At 47.7% G+C, this 21,797-nt stretch overlaps 1 protein-coding gene across 3 annotated transcripts in view; it reads left to right on the top strand.

Moving 5' to 3' along the window:
* The window catches only part of LOC117232126 (protein vein), a 207,090-nt gene that overhangs the window by 163,167 nt on the left and 22,126 nt on the right, over positions 1 to 21,797 (top strand). For 2 of the 3 annotated variants that reach the window (XM_033491299.1, XM_033491298.1), the window contains 2 exons: positions 561 to 669; positions 20,652 to 21,039. In XM_033491299.1, the coding sequence (XP_033347190.1) occupies positions 561 to 669; positions 20,652 to 20,778 (236 nt within the window). In that variant the 3' untranslated portion in view covers positions 20,779 to 21,039. Of the gene's footprint in view, positions 1 to 560; positions 670 to 20,651; positions 21,040 to 21,797 lie in introns of those variants that run through there. The other variant, XM_033491300.1, reaches the window with a different exon arrangement.

Raw genomic sequence — 21,797 nt, 5'->3', positions numbered from 1 at the left:
GGCCAAGCATTCGACACTCTGTTGCTCGTGAGGCAGCGATTCTTTGGTGTCGCGCGTCGTTCGATTTCTATGATTATCGGCAAAGGGGTGAACGGAACGGGAAACGACGAGGGAAAAAGGGGAGAATGTTTTAAGCTCTTCATAAATCCAGTCGTTTCTCGCATCCTCGGCTTTCCTCCTTAGCAGCCGTTCCATTTGCATACTAAAGACTAATCCGCATGCAGACCGATTGAAATGAAAATGCACGGTTTCGCCCGGAATTCACGATCCACGCCTCGCGAGCGCGAATATCATTTTCTCGCGCGGAGGACAAAGCTTTAGCAGCAGCCGATTTAATCGCGCGAGTAAACGAGGCCAAAGCTCGCGATCGTGTGAAAGTCGACGATGAAAAGAAACGGGATAAAGAAAGAAGGAAAAGAAGGAAGGAAAAATGGCGAGAATAGAACAGGGAAGCGTCGTATCGACGAGGATCGGTTTTAGGGTCGCCGGAAGAGCTCGCGGAATTTATGCGCATTCCGTTCCCAATGCTGACGAATATATTTTCTCTGATTTTGTTGCAGCGACAGCGGCCTGGCCGAGGCAGGAGCAGCCGTGTCCGATAGCTGGAGACTTCTGCATGAACGGTGGTACCTGCCTGTTTTTCGAGACCGTCGGTGAACCAGCATGCAGGTGAGCGAGCATCGATCGGTATTGCTTCTGCATAATTGACCGTTGTCGCGTTCCGAACAAACAACGCGTCGTGCCCCCATCCACCCTCGCTCTTTCCCTATTTAATATTTCGTTAACGAACAACGAGACCAGCCTACCATCGTTATCCACGATCCGTCGGATTATCAGATCTATCGACCCGTAAGAGGTAATCGCGGGTAAACGAGTCACGTTTCAACATCCACGAGGTTCCTCGCCTATCGGCAACACGCTGCCGCTCCAAAATATTGAAACAAACGACTGCGAAACGTTTTTCCCGTGTCCCCTTCTTCCCTCCTTCGTCCGCAAGACGGAAATACAAGCCAGCCGAAATTGAGTTTCACTTCTTGTTATCCTCTTTTCTCCGAACACCTACGGCCGCCGGGACGGTGCAGCGGATGAGATTGCGAAGAGGTCGGAGGAGATTTCGCGGCATGTTTGTTACCGATTTCGTGCAGCTCGCCAGACACGTCGAGTCTACTGACCTTTCGACCACTCGCGTTTTCTCTTTTTCCGTACCATTCGCACTCCAATTGCAATTGAACCTTTTCCTTCTTTTTCCGTCGCCCTCAACTTCCATCTCTTCTTTTCCCCATCCATTAAAGAAAACACCTTATTCTCGTTTCTCTTATATTCTATTCTCTCCAGCCCTGCCATGCCCATCGTTTCCTTTTTCTTTATTTATCCACCTTCTGCTCCCCGTGCTCTCTCGTTACCGGAAAAAGGGAAGCTGTCTCTCAGGAGGCGGCGGACTTTCGCTAATCAAACTGTTTGCCCGTCGCAGGAATTAGAACGGTCATCCGCGTCTGCAATTTCGGTTATTTACTGCTTAGACCGCACATCCCCGACGTTTTTACGCCCCTATCTGCTCCCTCCGAAATACCAGACGGCGGTGGATGCCCTTTCTTTCAGAGTTGATTCGAACGCGTCGATCGAAAAGCGAGAGGGCAAAAGAACGCTCGAATGAGAACTTCCCTTGGGGTGGAGAAAAAACGAAGGCAACACGGTTGAATCGTTTTTCATAAAAAATTTCTTTCAGGTGGAAGCCTGCATTTTCACGTTCATCCGGCGCGTTTTACGCCCCTCTGACAGAATTCGTAGCCGGCTTCGGCCGAATTTTCCTACGACTCGTTGTTGGTGCGATTTTATCGGTTCTTTCGAAAATTAAATTTCCCAAGTGGCCCCCGTATTCTCGCGCCCTGGATCCAATCGATCGATCGCGCATAGGTTTAATTAAAAAAGTTCCACTCCCGATGATCGGTGATAGTTCCGCGGAATTAGCCGGTCGATTAATCGCGAAGGAACACGTTTTTTGGCGCGCGTTCTGCCAGTTCTTTCTGCCGGTCGAGTTACTTCTGTTCGTGTTAAAAATCACAGCCAGAAAAAGCAAGGGAGAAAGAAAAAGGGAGAGAGAGAAAGAGATAGGTGGAAAAAGTTGGCCAATATCAAAGCAAACACTCGCCGAGGCAACATTTCCCCCGATTCTGGCAAACACTCGACTCGTTAATTTCAACGAAACGAGTGGAAATGCGAGGCGGGACTACTTGCTTCTGCGAACCTATACGCGTCGCTATTATTCCAGCGACGTGGCCAACTTCCCGTCGTTTCCTCTTCGCTCTCCCTCGTTCTTTCTTTTCTACGCGTCGCGGAAACCTGCAAACGAAGGTTCAACTTCGTCGGACAACTACGCCGCGTGTCACGCCACGCCGCGTCGCGCGAAAAAAAGCACTGCTCAACGGGTGACAATGGCCTTTTTGTCGGTGCGCTTTGACGTTGATTAGCCGCTCGTTAAATAAATTCGAAGGACGAGAAAGCCAAGAAAAAGGCGAGCAGCGCGGAAAGAGAGCGGAGAGGCTAAAGGGAAACACTGTGGTCTATGGACGAGTCTCAACCAACACCGCACTGCCATCGGTTGACGAGGGTTTATTGGCTTTATCGAGGAATCAGGTCGTCCCCGGAGGAACATGGGCCGAGAGAAAAAAGAAACGTCCGATGGAAAGAATGGACAATGGACAAATGAGCGTACAGCGAGCATTGTCTACTTGCATGCAACCAACTAGGGCACAAACAGAACACAGATACACGTTCGTATTCTATTATTCGTACGACCATGGAAAATGAGTTGCTTCGTACGAGAGACGCGAGTCCCATAAATACGAAATTTTGATAGCGACTCTTTCGGTAAGCGTTAGTTATTAGGTCGTGCGTACGTTTCCACGCGAGATAAAGGATGTCGTTTCGAATTTGCTGAATTGGACCGCCGCGCGAATCTTCCTTCCCCGTGGCACCGGCTGCAACTCTACGTATTCCTTTCGGTTGTTCATAATAAATCACAGCTCGTATCTCGGCAATCCTCGATTTATGGATTTCCAGTGACTCGTCTTTTCGCGGAATAAATTTTCCCTCACGACCGTGATTCCGATAAACTCGCTATAACCCGGCTCGAAATCGTCGTCGGTAAGAGGCAGCGTTAAAGGGCAAGAGAGGAGGAAAGACGCGTACGACCTACTAAAAAGCGAACAGGATCGTCTGGATCGACGATCGAGAGTGGAGAGAAGAGAGGTCGAGAGTGGCTCGCAGGGTCGATGGCCCAGTTTGAAGTCGTACCGCAAAATTCCAGCGCGTACAACCGACGATAGTCGGTGTCGCGAATCGAGCATCCAGTTTATCGCAGCTGGGTCCCATCGCTGCAGCCTCCACCACCCTTTCCAATCCCTTTCGCAGTCAGCCTCGCGGCACTTCACCAAAATACACGGCAAATGCAAAGCTTTCGCGCTCACCCAGCTCGGGGAGGATGCTCGTAAATCTCGCTGCTCGAGACACTTCATCTCGTACCCTCGATCCATTCAATTCCCGCCTCCACCTGTACAACCTGTGATTCCAGACGAGGACATTTGCCACGAAGACTCCGATATTCCGATATCGAAAGACGCCGAAAACCAAGTGCTTTCTTTTCTCTTTGATTTATTCCACGGCGAGACTCTGTCGCATCTTTCAGCCGATTTCTCATCGGAACGTTTTAAAACGTACGTGACAAGCGAACGAGGAAATTTCCCCCGACCAAGTGAATTTCTTTCGCGGCCAAGCCGTTCGACGCCTAAGTGACAGGTAAGCGAGTCCAACGAGGTTTCGTCGCATAAAATAAGCGCATGGTGCGTGCACGCTCTTCCCTGCTATTATATGGCGTACATAGATGAAACATTTGAAACGCGTATTTCTATCAAAATATCGAATGTCGGATGGTACAACGGTCGATCCATCGTTGAAGGGAAATTCGACAGCAGAGATCGCCAAGGTAATTCGACAGAGGCTGAAAAACTGACGCGTTGCGATAACGCAATTCGCGACAGATAAGTTGAGTAAAAAACGGATTATTCAGGCGAAACGATCAGGTCGTCCCGACCTGTCTGGCAGGAGCTGCTAAACCGGAAGAAAGGAAGAAAGGACGCGAAGAAAGAGCGAAAAACAGCCTCTGATATCCACTGCTTGGCGCTGTCGGCCTCTCGTGTTGGCTTTTTTCTTCGTCGAGTCGTTTCCGTATAACCCTGGCCCATATACGGCAACTGACAACCGCGTCTCTCGAATCTCAACCTGCATACGCACAAAAGCTGTCGCACAAAGTGGACCAACGCGACGCATATCTGGTACCGCCCGCTCGCCACCGAATCTCTCCGAATACGAATTCTTCCTTTTTAGATGCTCGTTATTTTAACGGAAAGAGCCGAGCTTTTGTATGAAAATGTAGACCACACTACGACATCGACCGACTTCAACGCCGACATTTTCTATACGCTATCGTGCCAGCAGCGACATCCGCGACGGTCGACCGTGTTCGATCTGCTAAACGGATCGATGCGTTTAATCGATGGAGATTCTTAGCGAGATATCTTTCATCTTTGATATCGTCGTACCGAACTTAATCCCGAGGATGGATCGCGTCGATGGATAAAGAGACCGCGTTGTAATTTACAGATTCGAAGTGAGAAAAACGAAGGGTTGATGCGTCCGATTTATCCAGCTGCTGCATTGTACGAAACGAGACAAAAGTACGGAGGGACTAAAGGAACCGACTAAAAAGTTAAAATAATGGATGGACAGATTCGCGAGACGCGTAAAGCGTGCATTTTCGGCGTTTTACTTGGCCCATATTTTTCATGAGTTGCAAGGAAGAAAAAAGAGGAAGAGTGAGCGAACGTTGTCACATCTAATACGACGCTGTTAGTTTGCATTACGTTGGAGCAACGGTTTATAACGCGCCCCCTGTCGTCTCGCTGTTTGTCTTCGCGTTTTTCCAGGGCAAACACGCAACTTCGGGCGAACAGGTCTAATGGAACGGAACAAAAGCGAAAGAAAAAAAGCACGTCCTCGAGAGGAAACAATAAGAATCAACGGAGAAAGCGGCGGCGGCCTCTGAACGACGCTATGGACGTCTTAATAGAACTCGAAATCCCGCTTAGAGTTGTGAGTAAAATGGCATATACCTATACATTTAAATTGGAGTTTTCGTTTGAATTTCATGTAGGCGTTAAATTAAAACCGATGAAAGCTGGCGCACGGCTTCTGCTAGCGAGTCCCGCTTTTCGTTTCCCTTTGCCGCGGATTCCGTTCGCGCTCGTTTGAAAAGGCTCGCTAATAAAGACGATGAAAATTACGGGGCAGATGAGTCTTTTTAAAAGGAAAATAACTTTGGAAGAAGATTACGTCGATGCGGCAAAAGGGACGATCCGCCGGCGTAGTGGCGTAGTATCAAAATTCCATCAACGATTCCTCTTCAAATTTCCGAGCATAATAAGCTCGGTGAAATCGCGGCGGTGACGTCCATACGAAACGATAACGACGACGCGAGACAGTGTATCAACATCGGCGAAAAATTAATCGGGTCGGGAGAATTCATTAGTACTCGAAATTCAATTAATCCACTCGTGGTTTCTGCTCGTTTCTGCTCGAGATGCTTCGGCGATTCACGACACGTGGTACGCGGTCGCGTGTCTGCCACGAATAACGAGAGAAAAATGAAACGTACGGTAAAGTGAAATCGCACGAGTTTACGTGTCTGCTATAACGTTGCCGCTGGAACGCAACGAGAGGAAGCTTCCAGCGAAAGAGCCCGTGCTGCGGAGTTACAGGGAACGAAGAGCAGTCAGACATCGGATTCCTTGACGACCGCAAGACGTAACGTGCAGACCGGCTCGGCGTTCAGGGACATTTAACATTCAGACCACGAGCCGGAAACGTTCGAAGCCGATCGGCGATTAGTTTGGCATAGTTCGAACTTTCGGAATGCGATCACCATTCGTTTCCCAGCCGCTGCGTATATTCTCCAATCGTGACTGCCGTAAAACTCCGACTTTAATCTCGCCCCTACCCAGACATCTTAGATCCGCGTATTCGAGAGAACAATTTCCAGAAACCGACGGAGAGGAGGACGAACTCGAGCTGTCCTAGTTGGTCCACTACGATCGCGTAAAACCGCGAAAATACGAGGCGCTCGGCCCCAATTTTCCGGAACTGCCTGAGAAACCACTAGCTTATTGTCTCTTCGGGTGCACCGAGTGCCGACTAAATTCAACGTGTCTGCCGCAGACGGTTTACTGCGAGAGGAACGATCAGGCTCCGCATTCCCGCGCGGCAGAAGTACCGTGTCCTCGAGACGCGCGGACGTGGAACCCGTACTTCCGAAGAACCGCGGAACGCGTCGCTTTGACCGAGAAAACGGTTAATGCGCGAACACCGCCCATTCGTAGCCGGTCCTTCGCGTTCGTAATCGAGTGTTCGCAAGAGCGCCTCGAAATGCCGGAGTCGGGGAAACTCCACAGCAGCCCTTTCAACCCCTATTTACAATGCAACGGCCTCCGTAATTTACCAGGCGAGCAGTACGCGAACCGATAAACGCGCTGCTGTATTGCCTTGCTCCTGGCTTGACAAATACAACGCTTACGCACATATATAGACGCGAGCACGGTTTATGGGGCCACGTAATACTCTCGCGAAATAGTTACAGCTCGTATCGAAACACGAAGGTCTCGCGACGATTTCACCGAGTTAATTAACCGCTTGGTAGCTTACTTGCATCGTAACGCCATTCCCTTGAGGTTACAACCGTTGCCGCGGTCTAGATTATTCTTGCCAAGGAAATTTTAATTTTCATACGTGTCGGGAGATTCGTCTGCTCGTTAAAGAAGAGCTGCGTGAAAGTCTTGGTGTTGGTCTTGCGAGACCTACCAATTATATGTGCGCGCTCGTGGTTAACGTAATCTACCTTCTCTGTGTGAATTGCAAACGCTAACACCCTTGTTTCCTGAGCGATGAATACATTAAAAATAATGTCGGCGATAAAAAAGTAATAATAATAATTATCGGAAGGCTGGGCAAGTAGGACATTGTAACGCATAGTGGCACGTGATGATTATGAAAATTTTTTGTCGGATGGCCGATACGAACGCGTCGAACATCCCCATATACCGTTTGCCTGCTATCGTCCCTCGTATCGAACGTATAAATATCGTTCACGTGACACGGTGTACGAGCCCTGCAATTGCGGGAAACACCCTCTAGAAAACACATCGGCTTGTCTGGAAATCAGCCTCTCGTGCTTTGGGCGACATAAATTTCTTCTACGTCTGAGATATAAAAAATATTGCCACGGAAAGGGAAACGAGTTTATCGTTGCGGGAACAGAGAGACGATGGATTCGTAAAGCCACGAGAATTCTGATTTAGTTTGCGGAACGATTCTACCTTCTGCCACGATTTATTCAGGCAATACGCGTGGATTTCTCGACGGTCAGATCCTCCAACTTTAAAAAGGTCCTTTGTTTTTTGTCACGGCAAACTTTTCCAACTCGATCGACGAGAGAAAAGTGGTTTCCGTAAGCTGATTTGAAGGCGCGTTACACCGCGCCACGCTCAAAGTACAAAAAAGCTTCGTTAAGCCGTTCGGAATCTCGAAACACTCGCCGAAAAACCGGGCACATTCGTAGGCAAGATCACCATGACGCCTGGCCACGGACTGGCGCGTTTCTTTGTGTCTTCACGGGGGTGAACCTCGTTAAAAGTGAATCGAGTCCCTCGTGAAAACTTAAGTAACCGGTTCTTCCGTGCAACCTAATAATTCATCCTGAGGGTTACTTTTCCGTATCTTCGTGTCGAAGGTAGTGATGGGCATTCATGGCTCTTCCGTCTCGAGTAATTTTCTTGCGTAAGAATTCAAACGTCGAAGAAGATCGTAGAATCCGACAGACCTCGATGTTTCCCGACCAAACTGATTTGGAAATTTTAACGAACTTAACGGTTTGGAAGCGTCTGAATTTGGAAAGTGTAGCAAAGTCTTGAAATCGAATCGGATCGTTTTGAAGCTGTCGCTATCCGGCGGAAGCTCTTTTCAATCTTTGCGTCGTAGGTTGGTTCGACGAAAGGCGAGGTTTTGCAGGTCCAAAGGGCGGCTTATGAATGGGCAATTAATCCACGAAAACCACAGGCACGTCGTCACCCTCGGTGCTTGCGTGCTCCGTTACGCCGCCGTAAGCCACCTAAAATCCAGTCGTCCACCCGCCATCGTACACTGTATTATTCAAGGAGTGCCGCTTTGCATCTCCTCCCTTTCCCTTTATTTCTCTCTCTCCCTCTTTCTGATAATGATTTATTTAGCCGTGCAGCATACGTAAATAGGAGACACACATTAGCCGCAACTAAGCCGGCAGCCGTATATTCCTCTGGAAAGGGAGCGAGATTATCTTTGCGACTCTTAATGATGTTACGTGATATCTTTACTCGGTCGAAGCTTCGGGAAGAGCTACGGGGTCCGACGCAATGAAATATTGGACGTTCTCTTTGTGTTGTTCCGTTTGCGAATTCACCGCGGTTACCAAGCGACATCTCTACAACTGTGATACGTCCCAATGTAGCTCGTCAAGCGACCAATGGGGATGAAATTAATAAAAGCGCGACGCGCATAAGCGTTCAAATTGCGAGGATCCCTTCATGCCCCAAACAGCCGTACAACACGCCAACTCGTGACATATAATTAAACTATCATCTCCATATTCATGCCGGCCAAAGCAAACTTCCATACTCATCCATATACATTGCTAAACAATTGTCGGTCACCTATTTGCATTTAGGTTACAGTCTTCATTAACCGGGCCGGTGCTCGCACATTAAAACGCGAAAATTTTTATGATTCTCTCTATTCTCCCCTTTTCTCCCTCCTGTTTTCCTCTCGCGCGTGTATCGCGTTCATCGTGTCGTTGACTTTTAAAAAATTCTCGCGAATCACGCCAAGCTCCCTTATCGATATCGACGTTCTAGCAACCCATTTCACCGCAAAGAAATCCACACATTGTATAGCCTCTTATCGCCTACAGACGACGTTCCCTTAACTGAGAGAGAGAGAGAGAGAGAGAGAGAGAGGGAGAGAGAAGAGAAGCGGAAGAAAAAGGAAGAGAAACGGAACGCAAATCGAAACGTCAGTAGTGAATGGCGTTTCAGTAACCCACTCGATGTACCCCTAACCCGATCCACTTAGTCGACCCCCGGTACGCGAGACGCGAGGAAATGTTCGACGCGTGTCGGCGACACTCTCTCCCTTCGCCGGAATCGGCTTTACGAAAACTCCAGCCGCTGTGGAAAATCGCTGGGAAGGATGTCGCGAACGCGCAACCGACACGATAACGCGTTTTGACACGTAAAACTCTGGCAAATCGGCACTCGCGCTCGTTTCCACGTCGCACCAACGACGAAAATATACGCTGGGATGGTCGAACGATGGAAGAGAAGGGAACTATCGGTACGACGAACAGCGACGAAGAAGAGTTACGCTCCTGTCTGAATGTGTCTTCTCGCGAACACAAAATAGAGCTTCTCACCTCTCGGCGTCCCGTTGCCGTTTCTGGTTTCGCGAAATCTTTGTCGTCGCTGCTTTTTCCGGACGCGCGACCAACCTAGACAAGTCGCTACCGTTTACAGCCTGAAAACTATATCGAACGGTTCCGGCGATTTTCCGGAAGGCACGCGACTAAAATACCTACCATGTCAGTCTTGCGACGTTTTCTTTACATTATAACGCGCTTCCTTCTGTCGCAAATATTAATATCAAACGTTCGAATTTATTCCGATTCAGCAACGCAATGATACCAAACGAGAATATCGAGCGAGTTAGTAATTCGAGCGCTGTAGAGAAACTGTGAGAACATCCTCCGCTACATTTTTTCACGGCACAGAGGTGGCTGTGGTGGGAATTTTATTGCGTCGTGGAAAAACGTCGGCCTGGCATTACGGCGCGTATTGATTTCTCCGCAGGGCAGAAAAATAAATAACATAACTGGCAGGGCGAAATTAAAGCCCTCCGCTGAGAGAGGTCGCGCGCGCGTCGATGATTTTGATCGCGTCCGAGGGAAATTTGCATGAAGAACGCGCGACGACTGGCGACCAAACGCAAAGCTGCGAAGCACGAAGTCTCGCGTTACAGTCCTGGACGAAGTCGTCTTCTTCGCGAAGAGAAAATAAAATTTGGCCTCTCTGAGCCCGTCGGTCGCGCGGAAGCTCGGATCAAGCTTTTTTTCTCGCGACGCGGTAGCACGGCAGACAAGACGGTACCGTGGCCCACGGCTAGCCAAAACATTCGAGACTTGATCGCGAGCCAAAAATCTCATCGCACCGCCAAAAAGATACACCTGGCCCATGGTGGAGAGAGTCGAGCCACAGGAAAAGGAGAGAAACGATTCTATTTTTCTCGATCTCACGCCCGGTTTTCGTTCACCCGGCGCAGAACGGCGCGGCGTAACCCCTCGTGCTGCCTCTCGACGTTTCACGTATTCTCGCGTGGCGGTGAATTCGCGCCGCACCGTGTCGCATCGGCCGCGATCAATTCCATAATGAACGCTAGCCTGCTTTCAACCAGATGTCTGTAATTATCAGAATGCGAACGTCCCTCGCAATCGTTCATTCCCCTTTAAAAAATCGATCGCTCTACGGGATACGATCCATTATTCGCCGCTAATATTTACAAACCTGTTTTTACCGAGTCTGTCGCTCTCTTTGGCCGACCAACTTTTATTAATATTGGGCGATATCACCGTGATCGGCATGTTCATCGACGGTCATGCATTTCGTGTGCATTTTAATAAATTCAAAGCTCGGCCATTGGAGCCGCACGTTAACGCACGCTCGAACCCTTTGTGCACGTATTTTCCTCGCAACGCGGCTCGCGTATTCCATTATCATAGATTCCACTGGCAGATGCCACGGGACAACGTTCGTTGATCTCTACGCGTGCTTGTCCTTTCGCATCGACGAAATTCGATACTTTTGCGAAAACAATTTTGAAATACGTAGCTACAGCCATTCTTTCGCAAAGTAAAAATTATGAGAATGAGAAAATGTTATTCCCGGTTGTTCGAGAGAGACCGTGTACTTTGTTACGACTCGAAATAACACGCCTTCCTTTTCTATCTCTGAACTTCGGCGTAGCTCATGGTTCATAATTTAATTAAGGATTACGCCAGAAAATGAGAATCGTAAGCATGCACTGTTCCACGCAAAGTCGCTGTACGTATTTTTCCCGAAGGTGTGTAAGTCCTCGAAAAAATCTGGAAAAAATGGAACAGTCGCGTTGAAAGCTTCTCCGAGCTTTCGCCGGTCTTTGTTCAGCGATGGAAAATACGGCTACTGACCGAACGTTACTAATCCATCGGATTATCGTCGAACGATCGCTTTCTTCGCGCTTGATTTATACCGGCACGCTTGCCGGTAAAGATAGATTTACACCTCGTGAAGTTTAAAAGCACCTTCCTACCGGCTGAATGTCCCTCGGGCTAGATTATATCGATGTCGAATTACGTAAGCTCTCCATCATCCCCCTGCTAACCACCTGCAACCTATCGCGAATGCGAGAAAAAAGAATAAGGGAAGGGAAAAAAGCATTTTAACAAACGATTAAAACCAAGATAGCGGAACGAATTTTCCTTATTCTCGAATATCGAACGCGTGCCGCGAGCGATCGTATTCGAATTCTCCTGTAATAATGAAACATTCTGGGAATAAAAAGAAGTCGCAGTCATACGATTCTTATCTTTACGACGAGCTAGCTCTAGTCAGCGCTTTCGGTTTCTCTCGATCAGAGAGACCATTCCGAAGTAAAAAAGCTGAAGTATAAAAAACATGGAACGATAAAGCCGAGCCGCACGGAAAAGGGTTTCGCGGATAAATCGATACGGTGCAGCCGATCGAGGGTCGAAACGAGTAGATTTTACCTTTCGACGAACGAGTGTCGCGCGACGGAAAAACAGAGGCAAGCGCGTCGGTGAACATGGAGAGGAGCGAATAAATTTTTTGAGGCGACAAAGAGTAACGCGGAACGGAAAGAGGGACGCCGGTGGACGACGCGGGGTCGAAATATAAAAAGAACTTGCGACCCTTTTGCCACTCGAGATACGTGCAACTCCGATACGAAATTTATAGTCGAATTACAGCTGGCTACCGGAGATAGTTGTCCGAAACTAGAGGAAAAAATGAATCGACAGCCAGACGAAACAAATCCGTTGGACCTAATAAAAACGGAAACGGTTGAATATTCCATCGCGCCGCATGCCCTCGTAGCACCGAGGCCGGTTTCAAGTTGGTGCATATGGCGTTTTCCTTTCGCGCGATCGTTCGAACTGTCGAAATAGAATCTGATAAAGGCAGACCATGAATGAGTTTTCGTTAACGCAGATTCCAGTTAGATCACAGCGTGAGCTTACGAATATTATTTTCGAATCCAATTCTGAATGGAGTTCGCGGTCGTAAATCCGGCCGAAAAGGATTCGCGTAACCGATCCTCCGCTGATTCCGGTCTCTAAAAACCGTCTGTCTCGAAAAATCGATAGATTCGACAGCTCGATCGAACGAAATCGCGACACCAGTATGATATTTATATCTTGACCATCGACCAGGATTTATTATTACACGGTACATAAAATTAAAAACAATCGTGTCGTAAATTTCTGCGCGATCATCGTGCAATTAAATCCATTTTAGCGTGAACTACCGACAACGCCAAGAATATATTCGCTTACGCGAGCATGGTTTTTTGGGACTTTGCGACAAAGAAATTTCAAACGGAGACACGAAGAAATCGAGGAAACGCAGGGGTAGGCGATAACGACGATTCGCAAAGGCAGAGCAAAACATTGGCAAGTCGAACCGGCAAGACGGCTCCGTTAGCAACTTAATTAATTAACGTGCATCCCTCCGCATTGCTTGCGCGTTTTACACTCGAAACGCTGACTAATGGCTCCGCTGATTAATACCCCTTGCAGATGTTACGTAGCGATCTAAGCATTAAGACCACAATGTCTACAGTCGATTCAACGATTGAATTATCATGGACAAACTGCCAAAGTATTAAAACGTACGCGACGATCGTGCCATTCTCCACGCTGTGCATCCGGATTGGCTTTGAATAACAAGTCGCTCTCGTCGGCCGTTATGAATTATGCATACATTGCAAATCTAAAATAGATTGAAAAGATATTCGCAATCGATATCGAAGCTTTCGTCGAGGAAACCAACTGAACGATTAACCTTTAGATGATAATACCTACGAACTACTTAGGACGACTAGAGTTTCCAAACTGTGTCATTTTATTTATCGACGAGGAACAGTTTGCCAAATTATGATCGATACTCGCATTAAGCTCGATATATGTATTTCTGTCATTGACGTTCCAACTAGAACCGATATACATATTGTCCATCACCGTCGAACGACGTACTCGCAAACGACGTTAAAAGCGGAAACTGAAAAGCATAGGGGAGCAATAATTAGCGGAAGCGTCGAGTTGGCGAGGAGAACGGTAAACAACCGTCTCGATTTTATCAATATCTCGGTCGGCGAAGATAACTTTCCGGGTGGATATGTTGACCCAGCGATCGGTGGCGACTCTCTCGGGGCGAAATGTGTAAGGAAGGTTATATAGGAGAGCGAGCGGGGTTTGAAAAGTTAGTTCTGGTGACATATGTGGCCAACACATGTAGAGGCGGAAGTTGAGCCGGGATCGGCTAGGACCAGCTAGCTGCGGGCTGCGTGACATTTCCACCCCGTAACTACCTCGAACCGTCGTTTAAGGAAATAGAGCTGTCCGACGCAAACCCGCTTCTCGCCACGGCAACTGGCTTTCAAGGTATGCCAATAAATAGTAATCCAAGGTAAAAGATGCGCAAACCAAGACAAGTCGAAGACGAAAACCAGACATGTTCGTTTAGCTTCTTATTTGATCATCGTTATGTTCGTTTATTTCGGCTGGGAAATGTTTGAATTTCAATCTGAGAGTTTCAATTGGAAAAATTTCAATTGAAAATTAGCCTCGTATAACGATAAAAGCGATAGAAAAGTTAATAACGAAAAAGAGTTAAATCATCGCGTTCAACGCGCCATCCTTAAAACTGGTAACGTTAATAGTCACGGAAAGAGGTGTTCGCTTATTTTACTGTGTTTTAAACATGCACGTACACACCGATACGCAGATATTGTCTGTTTAGAAGGCAAAAACATCAGCGTCATTGCGGATTTTAATATCGCTTTACGGGGTACGAAATTAACCGGAATCGGTATCGAGTTCGGTGGACGCGTAAGTCGGCCACGGGAAAATGAATAATAATGAGGGAAAACTCGACGTGGTCTCGTCCACGAGGGTAATAAACGGAAACTTAATCAAACGACTCGTCGCAGCCAGACCAATCCGATCGAAGTGCTTTTCTATGTAGCGTGCGACGTTCCACGGCCACCGATTTTTCAACGCGGATTTCCACTGGATTTCGATCAGTCACGGCCAGCCATTCGAAGTAATTAATCGGTTTCCTGATGCGGCCTACCAATCGGCTTGCCCTCACCGACATCGAATATAAATATTACGAAATCGTGGACGATTCCGCCGGCCGATCGTGACCGCAAATCAGTGCGGCATAGCGAATCCGTGAAACAGCGTATGACGCGATGCGCGGTTACGCTCGCTGATTCGCGTCATCGATGCTCCGATTAAATAATTATTAATAATTACACGCGTTCGCGTGCAATGAACAACGAACAGATATCGACGTGAATTTAATTCACCGCCCTTAAGCGTGACACCATTTACATTCGCTGGAGCCGGAGTTGCTTCATGCGACGCGTTCAACAACGCGGTAAAGAGGAAGCTTCGTGGAAACTCGTGTCTCGTGCAAATTAATTCAGGTTGAACACCAGAATATATCGAGAACCTGGCTAATTACGTTGCTCGCGCCGATTCTTAAAGGTTTACTCGGGGCCGGTCGTAGTTTCGTACCGCGCGAAATTCGGTCGTTTCGCTTAATTAAACGCTTCCTTAATTAATTAGAGAAAGATCGAGCACCGTTCGAAGGCTAAACGACGTGCCGCGCCATGGCAGAAGGACACTTGCATGGATCGTAAGTCAACGCTCGTAAAATTTTCACCCCCGACTTTATTCGTCCGCCGGCCGTACTACTCTCGACCAGCACCGTTTTTATTCACCAACATATTCGGAATTTTTCCGACTGGTCGCTTTATTGAATGTACACCGGCGAAGTTGGACGAAACTTTCTCCACTATATTTTCAACCGCTGAAAAAGTCCATCCCCTCTCGACACGGTTAGACCCGCACGACTCCCGAAACCTATCTAAATCTCGTCTCCTATACGCTGTCTTTTTCGCTTCGTGTATTTAACGTGCGTTTAATTAATCGATTTTCCTGATTAACTGCATAAAAGGGCGTGATCCCTTACTACGAAGTTAGTCCAACTTGCTAATTCGAGATAACGCGACCTCGTTAGCTTTGGAAACTTCGGTTAAATTTTGGTTGGACGTCAACGATCATCGACGAGGGTAACGGTAGAAGCACCGAGCGAAATGTAACCGAGCACCGCATCTAGAAATCGTCGAATCAAGTTTCGTGGTCATCGGTCCAACGGATTCCTACGAATTCCAGCAAATTCGAGTTTCGGCTGATTCGCTTCGATAAGAACGGAACGGAATAACCGAACTTCCGGGCTGAGGTTACTCAACAGCAGAAATCACCTCTAGCGGCATTCGAGCGTTTTCCTGGTGGCCGGTGCTAACAGGCAATGGCGCAACGATGGAAAATGATCGAGGGTGAACGGCTCTAGCCGACGTCCCAATTTCCCAGACAGTAACCTGTCCCGCCAGCTGGCACCCTTCGGGACATCAGGGTTTTCCCTCGTGACCCAGCAGTCACCTCTCCCTCCACCTTCTCCCTCCATCGAATCCTCCCCATCCGTGACATCCCTCCCCTATCTTTCCATATACCACGTCCGAAGGTTATGGTTCGGCATAAATCTACTTATAACGGCCAGCAACTATTCGTCGACGCTGGACTATTTCACGAGCTCCTCCTTGACATAAACGCGCCGCGTAAATCGTGCCTTTTCGATGGACAGGGGTTGGTTACTACCCGGCAACAGCCTATCTAGAAACGTATCTCTCCCCCTCTTCGTTGTTTCCCCGTGCTCTTCGTTTTCTTTCGCCGTTTTTTCGGTCGGTTCATCGATCCGACTACGCGCGATACCACTCCTCCTAGATTAAGGTAATTGAGAGACTGCGAGTAGCTGGTTCGACGTTTTCGCTAATGTAACTATAATTCAGGATGTGGATATTATGAATTCCAGTCCAGAGATTTGACCGCAAATTTCAAGGGGGTTAGAGACCCCGGACAGCTGTCGACCAGAGAAACTTCGCGCTAATTACTTGGACTACGATTAACCCTGTGATCGCCATATATCACGATGAGAAGGGTGAACCGTTGAAAGACACCGGATTAAGAGTAACGAATCGATTCTTCCTGCCTGCGTCGTTCATCAAATGGAGGAACTATTCGCTCGACGGCTTCGTTGCTCGAAGAACGATTCCCAATTTTCCTCCACCAGCGAATAAGTCGGAAGAGAAAGCAACCCTTTGGCGTTATAGAAACAAACATTCGGACGAGTCGAGTTTCATTGTGATCACCGTATCGCGTTAATGGGCGTTACATTTATTACGCGTCAGTTTGTAAATGGATGTCTCGGCGAAGGAAAATAGCAGTCCATGGCGAAGGGGTTGAAAGGTTGAGAGGGACTTCTGGTAACTTTGCTCGAGCCCTGTTGGAAATGCCAAGAGGGTAGGAATACGTATACGCCCCGGTGGATGGAAACGCCATACGACCAAACGAGTAACCCAGTTTTGCTCGCAGGAAACTATCCGCCAAGGGAGTAGGGCGCGGGCCCACGTAACAAGAAGGGGTGTGGAAGAGGCAACCAGCTAGCCCCGCGTGGATGCTAGAGAGTGTTTCGAAATAAAGTACGGTACATTATAACCAGAGTCGTTCTACACACATTCAGAGACACGAATGGCGAGGGTAGGCGCGCATGCGTTTCTCCGCACGCTCGAATAATTTCAAAGAGAAACAGACAGACAGGCCGAGAAACTAGCAGGAGAGAGGCGGGCGGAAAACGAGACAGAAGGTGATAAAAACGGTGATGGAAGAAGGAAGATAGAGCTGGCAGAAAGAGAAAAAGAAAAAAAGGAAGAACACAGAAAGCGCGAAGAAAGGGTGGGCTGAACGCGAGAGAAAGAGGTGAGCCTCGTGCCCCCGCCCATTTAAAGTGTTATCTTTGAAATTGCGTACCGCGGGAGCGTTATTAAATTAAGTAAACCGCAAAAAAGTTTCTTTCGAGCCACGGACCGTATACATGGCTGCGCGTCCTGGTGTAGTTACAGACTGAGCCTCACTCGCGGCATATATGGGAATTAATACCAGAGGAAAACCACCACCCTGTGCCTCTTTCATCCCTTTCTATTTCTCACTGCACACAGCCAACCGACATTGACTTTCTAAACCTAAATATTCCTACACGTACAGGAGCAACCCGTATAAAAAGCTGCTTTTAATTTTGCGATCGTAGTATACGTAGTTGCCTCGGTCTCCGACGGCCATCGCCAGAACCGTGGTTAAGACTTCCGCCGACGCACCAACAATTCGGGATGCGCACACTCCACTCCAAATGCAAACGTACCTTCGGTTATTTTTACAAGCTTTTTTCCCCAACTGGGACAGGACAACGGCGCGGAGCTTTTAAAAACGAATTTTTCCCCCGTGCTGCATGTTGGTTCACTGATGCGCCGTTAATAATAAAACGATTCAACAAATCCGTTGGTTGTAATCGGTGCACCATTAATTTCCTGTAAAGCCCGGCCGGATAGAGAGCTCCGCGTAGTTCCGTCGAATTAGTTAATAAAATCTGGTATCTCGTTAATAAAAGCCCAGGCACGGTAAAATCCTTTCGTCTCGCCTCTTTCTTCGACCCTCGCACCTTTTCGATTTACTAATTATCCGAGAAAAAAAAACAAGGGAACTGCTGCCCAAAAACAAAAGTCACCCTTTTCACGAGGACACTGGCGAGAAAAAGCAAACGACTTTCGAGAAACTTCGGGAGCAATTTTCCTCTAATAAAGGACGTCCTTAAAGCGATTGACTCTCGCAAAGAATCTGCTTTGATACTCGCCTCTCCAACTTTTTATTCGTTGAAAGTTTGACACTTTCGCTAACTCGTAGCCCTGGCTACGAGAGTGGAAAAGGGTTTCGCTGTCCACCACCGTGGGAAAAGGAGCAAAAGGAACGACATTCTAGCGTTATCAGAGACGCGAATACAATGTGCGCGACGGAAAGAAAGCGATCAATCGCGAGACTCCTGCGATTCATCTAGCGTCCCATTCCGTTTCCTGCTTTTACCATGAAAAACGGACTAACGAATCCTTTAGTATGCACAATAATTACTGCTTCGACGATCAATCGAGTTCAAACGAAATCGTATATTTCATAATTTCATAAAGTACCTGCTCGTGAATACCGGGCATTAGACCTAAAATTATTCTTTATCAAGAGTATGTAGAACAGTCGATAAATCGTAATTATTAAAGATCACGTGCGCAAACCATCGATTCTGAGAAATGGCTACTTTTATGATGGCAACGTAACGAAAGAATTTTAATTCACCATTTCCTTTTTTATGGCGCGTCAGCAGCGTGCGTAAATATTCCAACACGCACTCGTAACGTACTCGCCGCGGAAGTGTTATCGAGCTCAGGATACACCGTGGTATCACCAGTTTACGCTCAACCGAGAAATCGCGTTCCCATAAAACCTGTCATCCAGGAGGATCAGATTTTAACGACTGCTGTCGTTTGTATGTCGCGGCAAGCGTTTTTTGTTTATACCTAGCTTTCGGTCAAAAATATTAATTAACAAGCTGTCCCATCCTATCATCGAATTATGTCGTTTGTTTTAACACGACGGTGCAGTGCTTCAACGCAAATACACTGTCGTTCGTTTAACGAAGTTAGACTTCGAGTTAATTTCTATGGAAAATTTACCGGTTACAATATCGCGCGGCGTAAGCTTAGAGAAAGCTTAAGTGTTCGAGCGCCGAGTGTTTCGTTATCGAAATCGTCAACCGAATCGCGGGAACGCCACTTTCCAGAGGGTCAAATTCCAGAGAACGCGGAGGGCCGCTGTATGCTTTTCATATTGGAAAAGTCGCCGATTCGCGACGAGTTTATTCAACGATGGCGTGTAAAAGAGCAACTCGTGCCGGTAAACACGCGTGTTTACGATAAATCTCAATGGAAAGCCAATTACGTGTTCGAAGCGAGCCGAAGTTACCAGTGAGCGTTAATGGGTTCAAGTGAATGGTACAGTAAATTGCACTATCTCCGGTGCTGTTTCTGGTTTGTCCAACGGTAAATCTACCGCGAAGTATATTTAGTACGTGGTCCTCGTAAATTCGCGAGGGTGCTGCTCGAACGAAGAGAGAAGAAAAAAAGGAGGCGTCAGAGAAGGGAAAACGAGAGAGAGAAGAAAGAGAGACGGAAAGAAATGCGATGGTAGAGGATCGTCGCGGACGGCCGTCCTAAAAATCGCCAGGCAAAGTTTGTTATAAAATCTTATTGCACGATCGTTCTCCGGGGAATAAATAGCGCGAACGAGTCGCGCACTTTCGCAGGTATTTACCGTGTTAACGGCTCTAACCGTGTGTTCCTTGTCAGTTTTTTAATACGCTTTAAACAGGAACCGATATTCGACGGCAGACAGTCCCTTTGGGGGGACATTGCCGTGATCCTTTATTTATATCTTCTTTTCTTTATATCTTCCGATCAGACACAGTCCATGCAATACCAAAGAGCTCTATCGGTAATTTTACCTCTGCGATTTCACGAAGTGGAAAAGACGCGCGGTTCGGACTCTACAAATTCGACGCTGACGAAAGTATGTTTTATCGGAGGCGCGGACCGCGAAACCACGACAAAAGCGTTCCCCTTGATTTCCCCTAGGATCGTATCAATGGGACAATCCACGTTCCTTGGATCCTCTTTTCTCTCGCGTGTGCCGTATCGTCTTGAAATTCCTTCGCAAATAAAATTTCTCGAGGGTAGAAGTGTTGCTGGGAACTCGTCGGTAATCGGAAAACATTCCACTCGGACGAAAATCTCTTGTTTTGCTGCAATTGAATTCTATATTCGAAGAAAGAAACGTAATTACGAAGAAACACGCGTAAAATCGTTTAGCAACCGGGCGGACATTTCTGATTCTACGCTGATGACCCTCTGCTTGTAGCTTGCGAACACGCGAATGCCGCAAACGACACGTCTACCAGCGTTCGTACGTCTCGTCGTGGTTAGTTAACCGTGCTATAAATACCTCGACGTCGGCATAACATTATTTTTCCAAAGAAACGTCTTGGACACATCGAGCTGTCTCTGCACGGGATCTCTCCCCTCCTTTCACCCTCCCGTCTTGTCACACGACACCAAAAATTACCGACGAATCGGAGAAATTTTTACGCGTCTACGTCTCGTTCGTATTCTCGTTCGAACGATAACCAGCTGCTAATAAAGTCGTGCGAGACACATTGTTAATTATGTTTTTCTTTCGTTGATTGCAGATGCGCGGAAGGCTTCACGGGTCTGCGGTGCGAGACGAAGGACGTCATCAGCACCGGAAGTGTGTACAACCGGCGTAGGGCGCCGTTTTCCTGCAAGCTGGGACTATCGACCTCGTACTACTGCTAGCGATAATCGCGCGGGGCCCTTCCATTCCGAGTAGACCCTTTTCTAACGTTGAACTCGGTGTACTCGGTATAGTCGGTCGAAACAGCCTTTCGAGCCCACGAGAAGAATGTCGTGAGAGGGCCAACGCGCGACCAAAATAACAAACGTGGAGGCGATTGTAATAACGCGATCGATCTCGAGATCGAGCGAAATATATCTGCGAACGGAAACGCAGCGAAATACACGACGAGAACATTGAACAGGGGAATAGGAAAAAAAAAAGAGAGAATCAAACACGGGAGCGAATCTACGTGCGGATTTTTCGGGAACCGTTGTTGTCGGGCATTAGAACGAGTCCTCTGTATTGTAGGAACGGGTTCCAAAATCAATTTTTGGCACCGGGCATTCGTACCTTCTTCTTTCTCTTCTTCTGTTTCTACATCACCTCGACGAGTTTCTTCTATTTTGCTCTATTTCCTCCCTCGATTCTTCCTCTTCTACTTCTACCGCCGTTACTATTGTTACTTCTCTATTAGAAAATGTCGCGTTACGAGACGTGCCTCGCGTCTCTATCGAAATTCTATTCGCGAGAAGAAAAGAAACGAACGGGAGAGCATGTACGTTCTCGTACGTTTGAGTGTGCGTGTGTCTGTGTGTCCGTGTGTACGCGCGCGTGTGAAAGGAAAACGGAGAGACAGAGGTGAACGTACCAGAGGGTGTGCAAGGGAAAGAGTTATGGCGGATTCTCGCCTGTCCCGAACCCCTTCAGTTTCATATCGGGAAGGCAGAAGAGAGCGTTCGAGTGACGCTCGTGATTCAGAAGTGGTGCTTGACCTCGAAAGATCGCGAACCACCGATGAAGAACGTAAAAAGGAAGGGATGCAGTCAGAAGAGCATTCGAAGGTCGCACTTTTCGGAGTCTCTACGGGAGAACAATACCAAAGAGCCCAGGGTCTCGATGAAGGACGTCGTGAGAACGGTTGAAACGCTCGGAGATCGTCTTGGTCGATACGTCTACGTAAAAGTATACGAAAAAGAAA

Source organism: Bombus vosnesenskii, unplaced genomic scaffold, assembly GCF_011952255.1.
Source record: "Bombus vosnesenskii isolate JDL3184/JDL3185 unplaced genomic scaffold, Bvos_JDL3184-5_v1.1 scf7180000013285, whole genome shotgun sequence".
In the NCBI taxonomy this organism is placed as follows: domain Eukaryota; kingdom Metazoa; phylum Arthropoda; class Insecta; order Hymenoptera; family Apidae; genus Bombus; species Bombus vosnesenskii.
The sequence above is the reverse complement of the archived record's forward strand: the minus strand, read 5'-3'. Positions and strand labels throughout refer to the sequence as shown.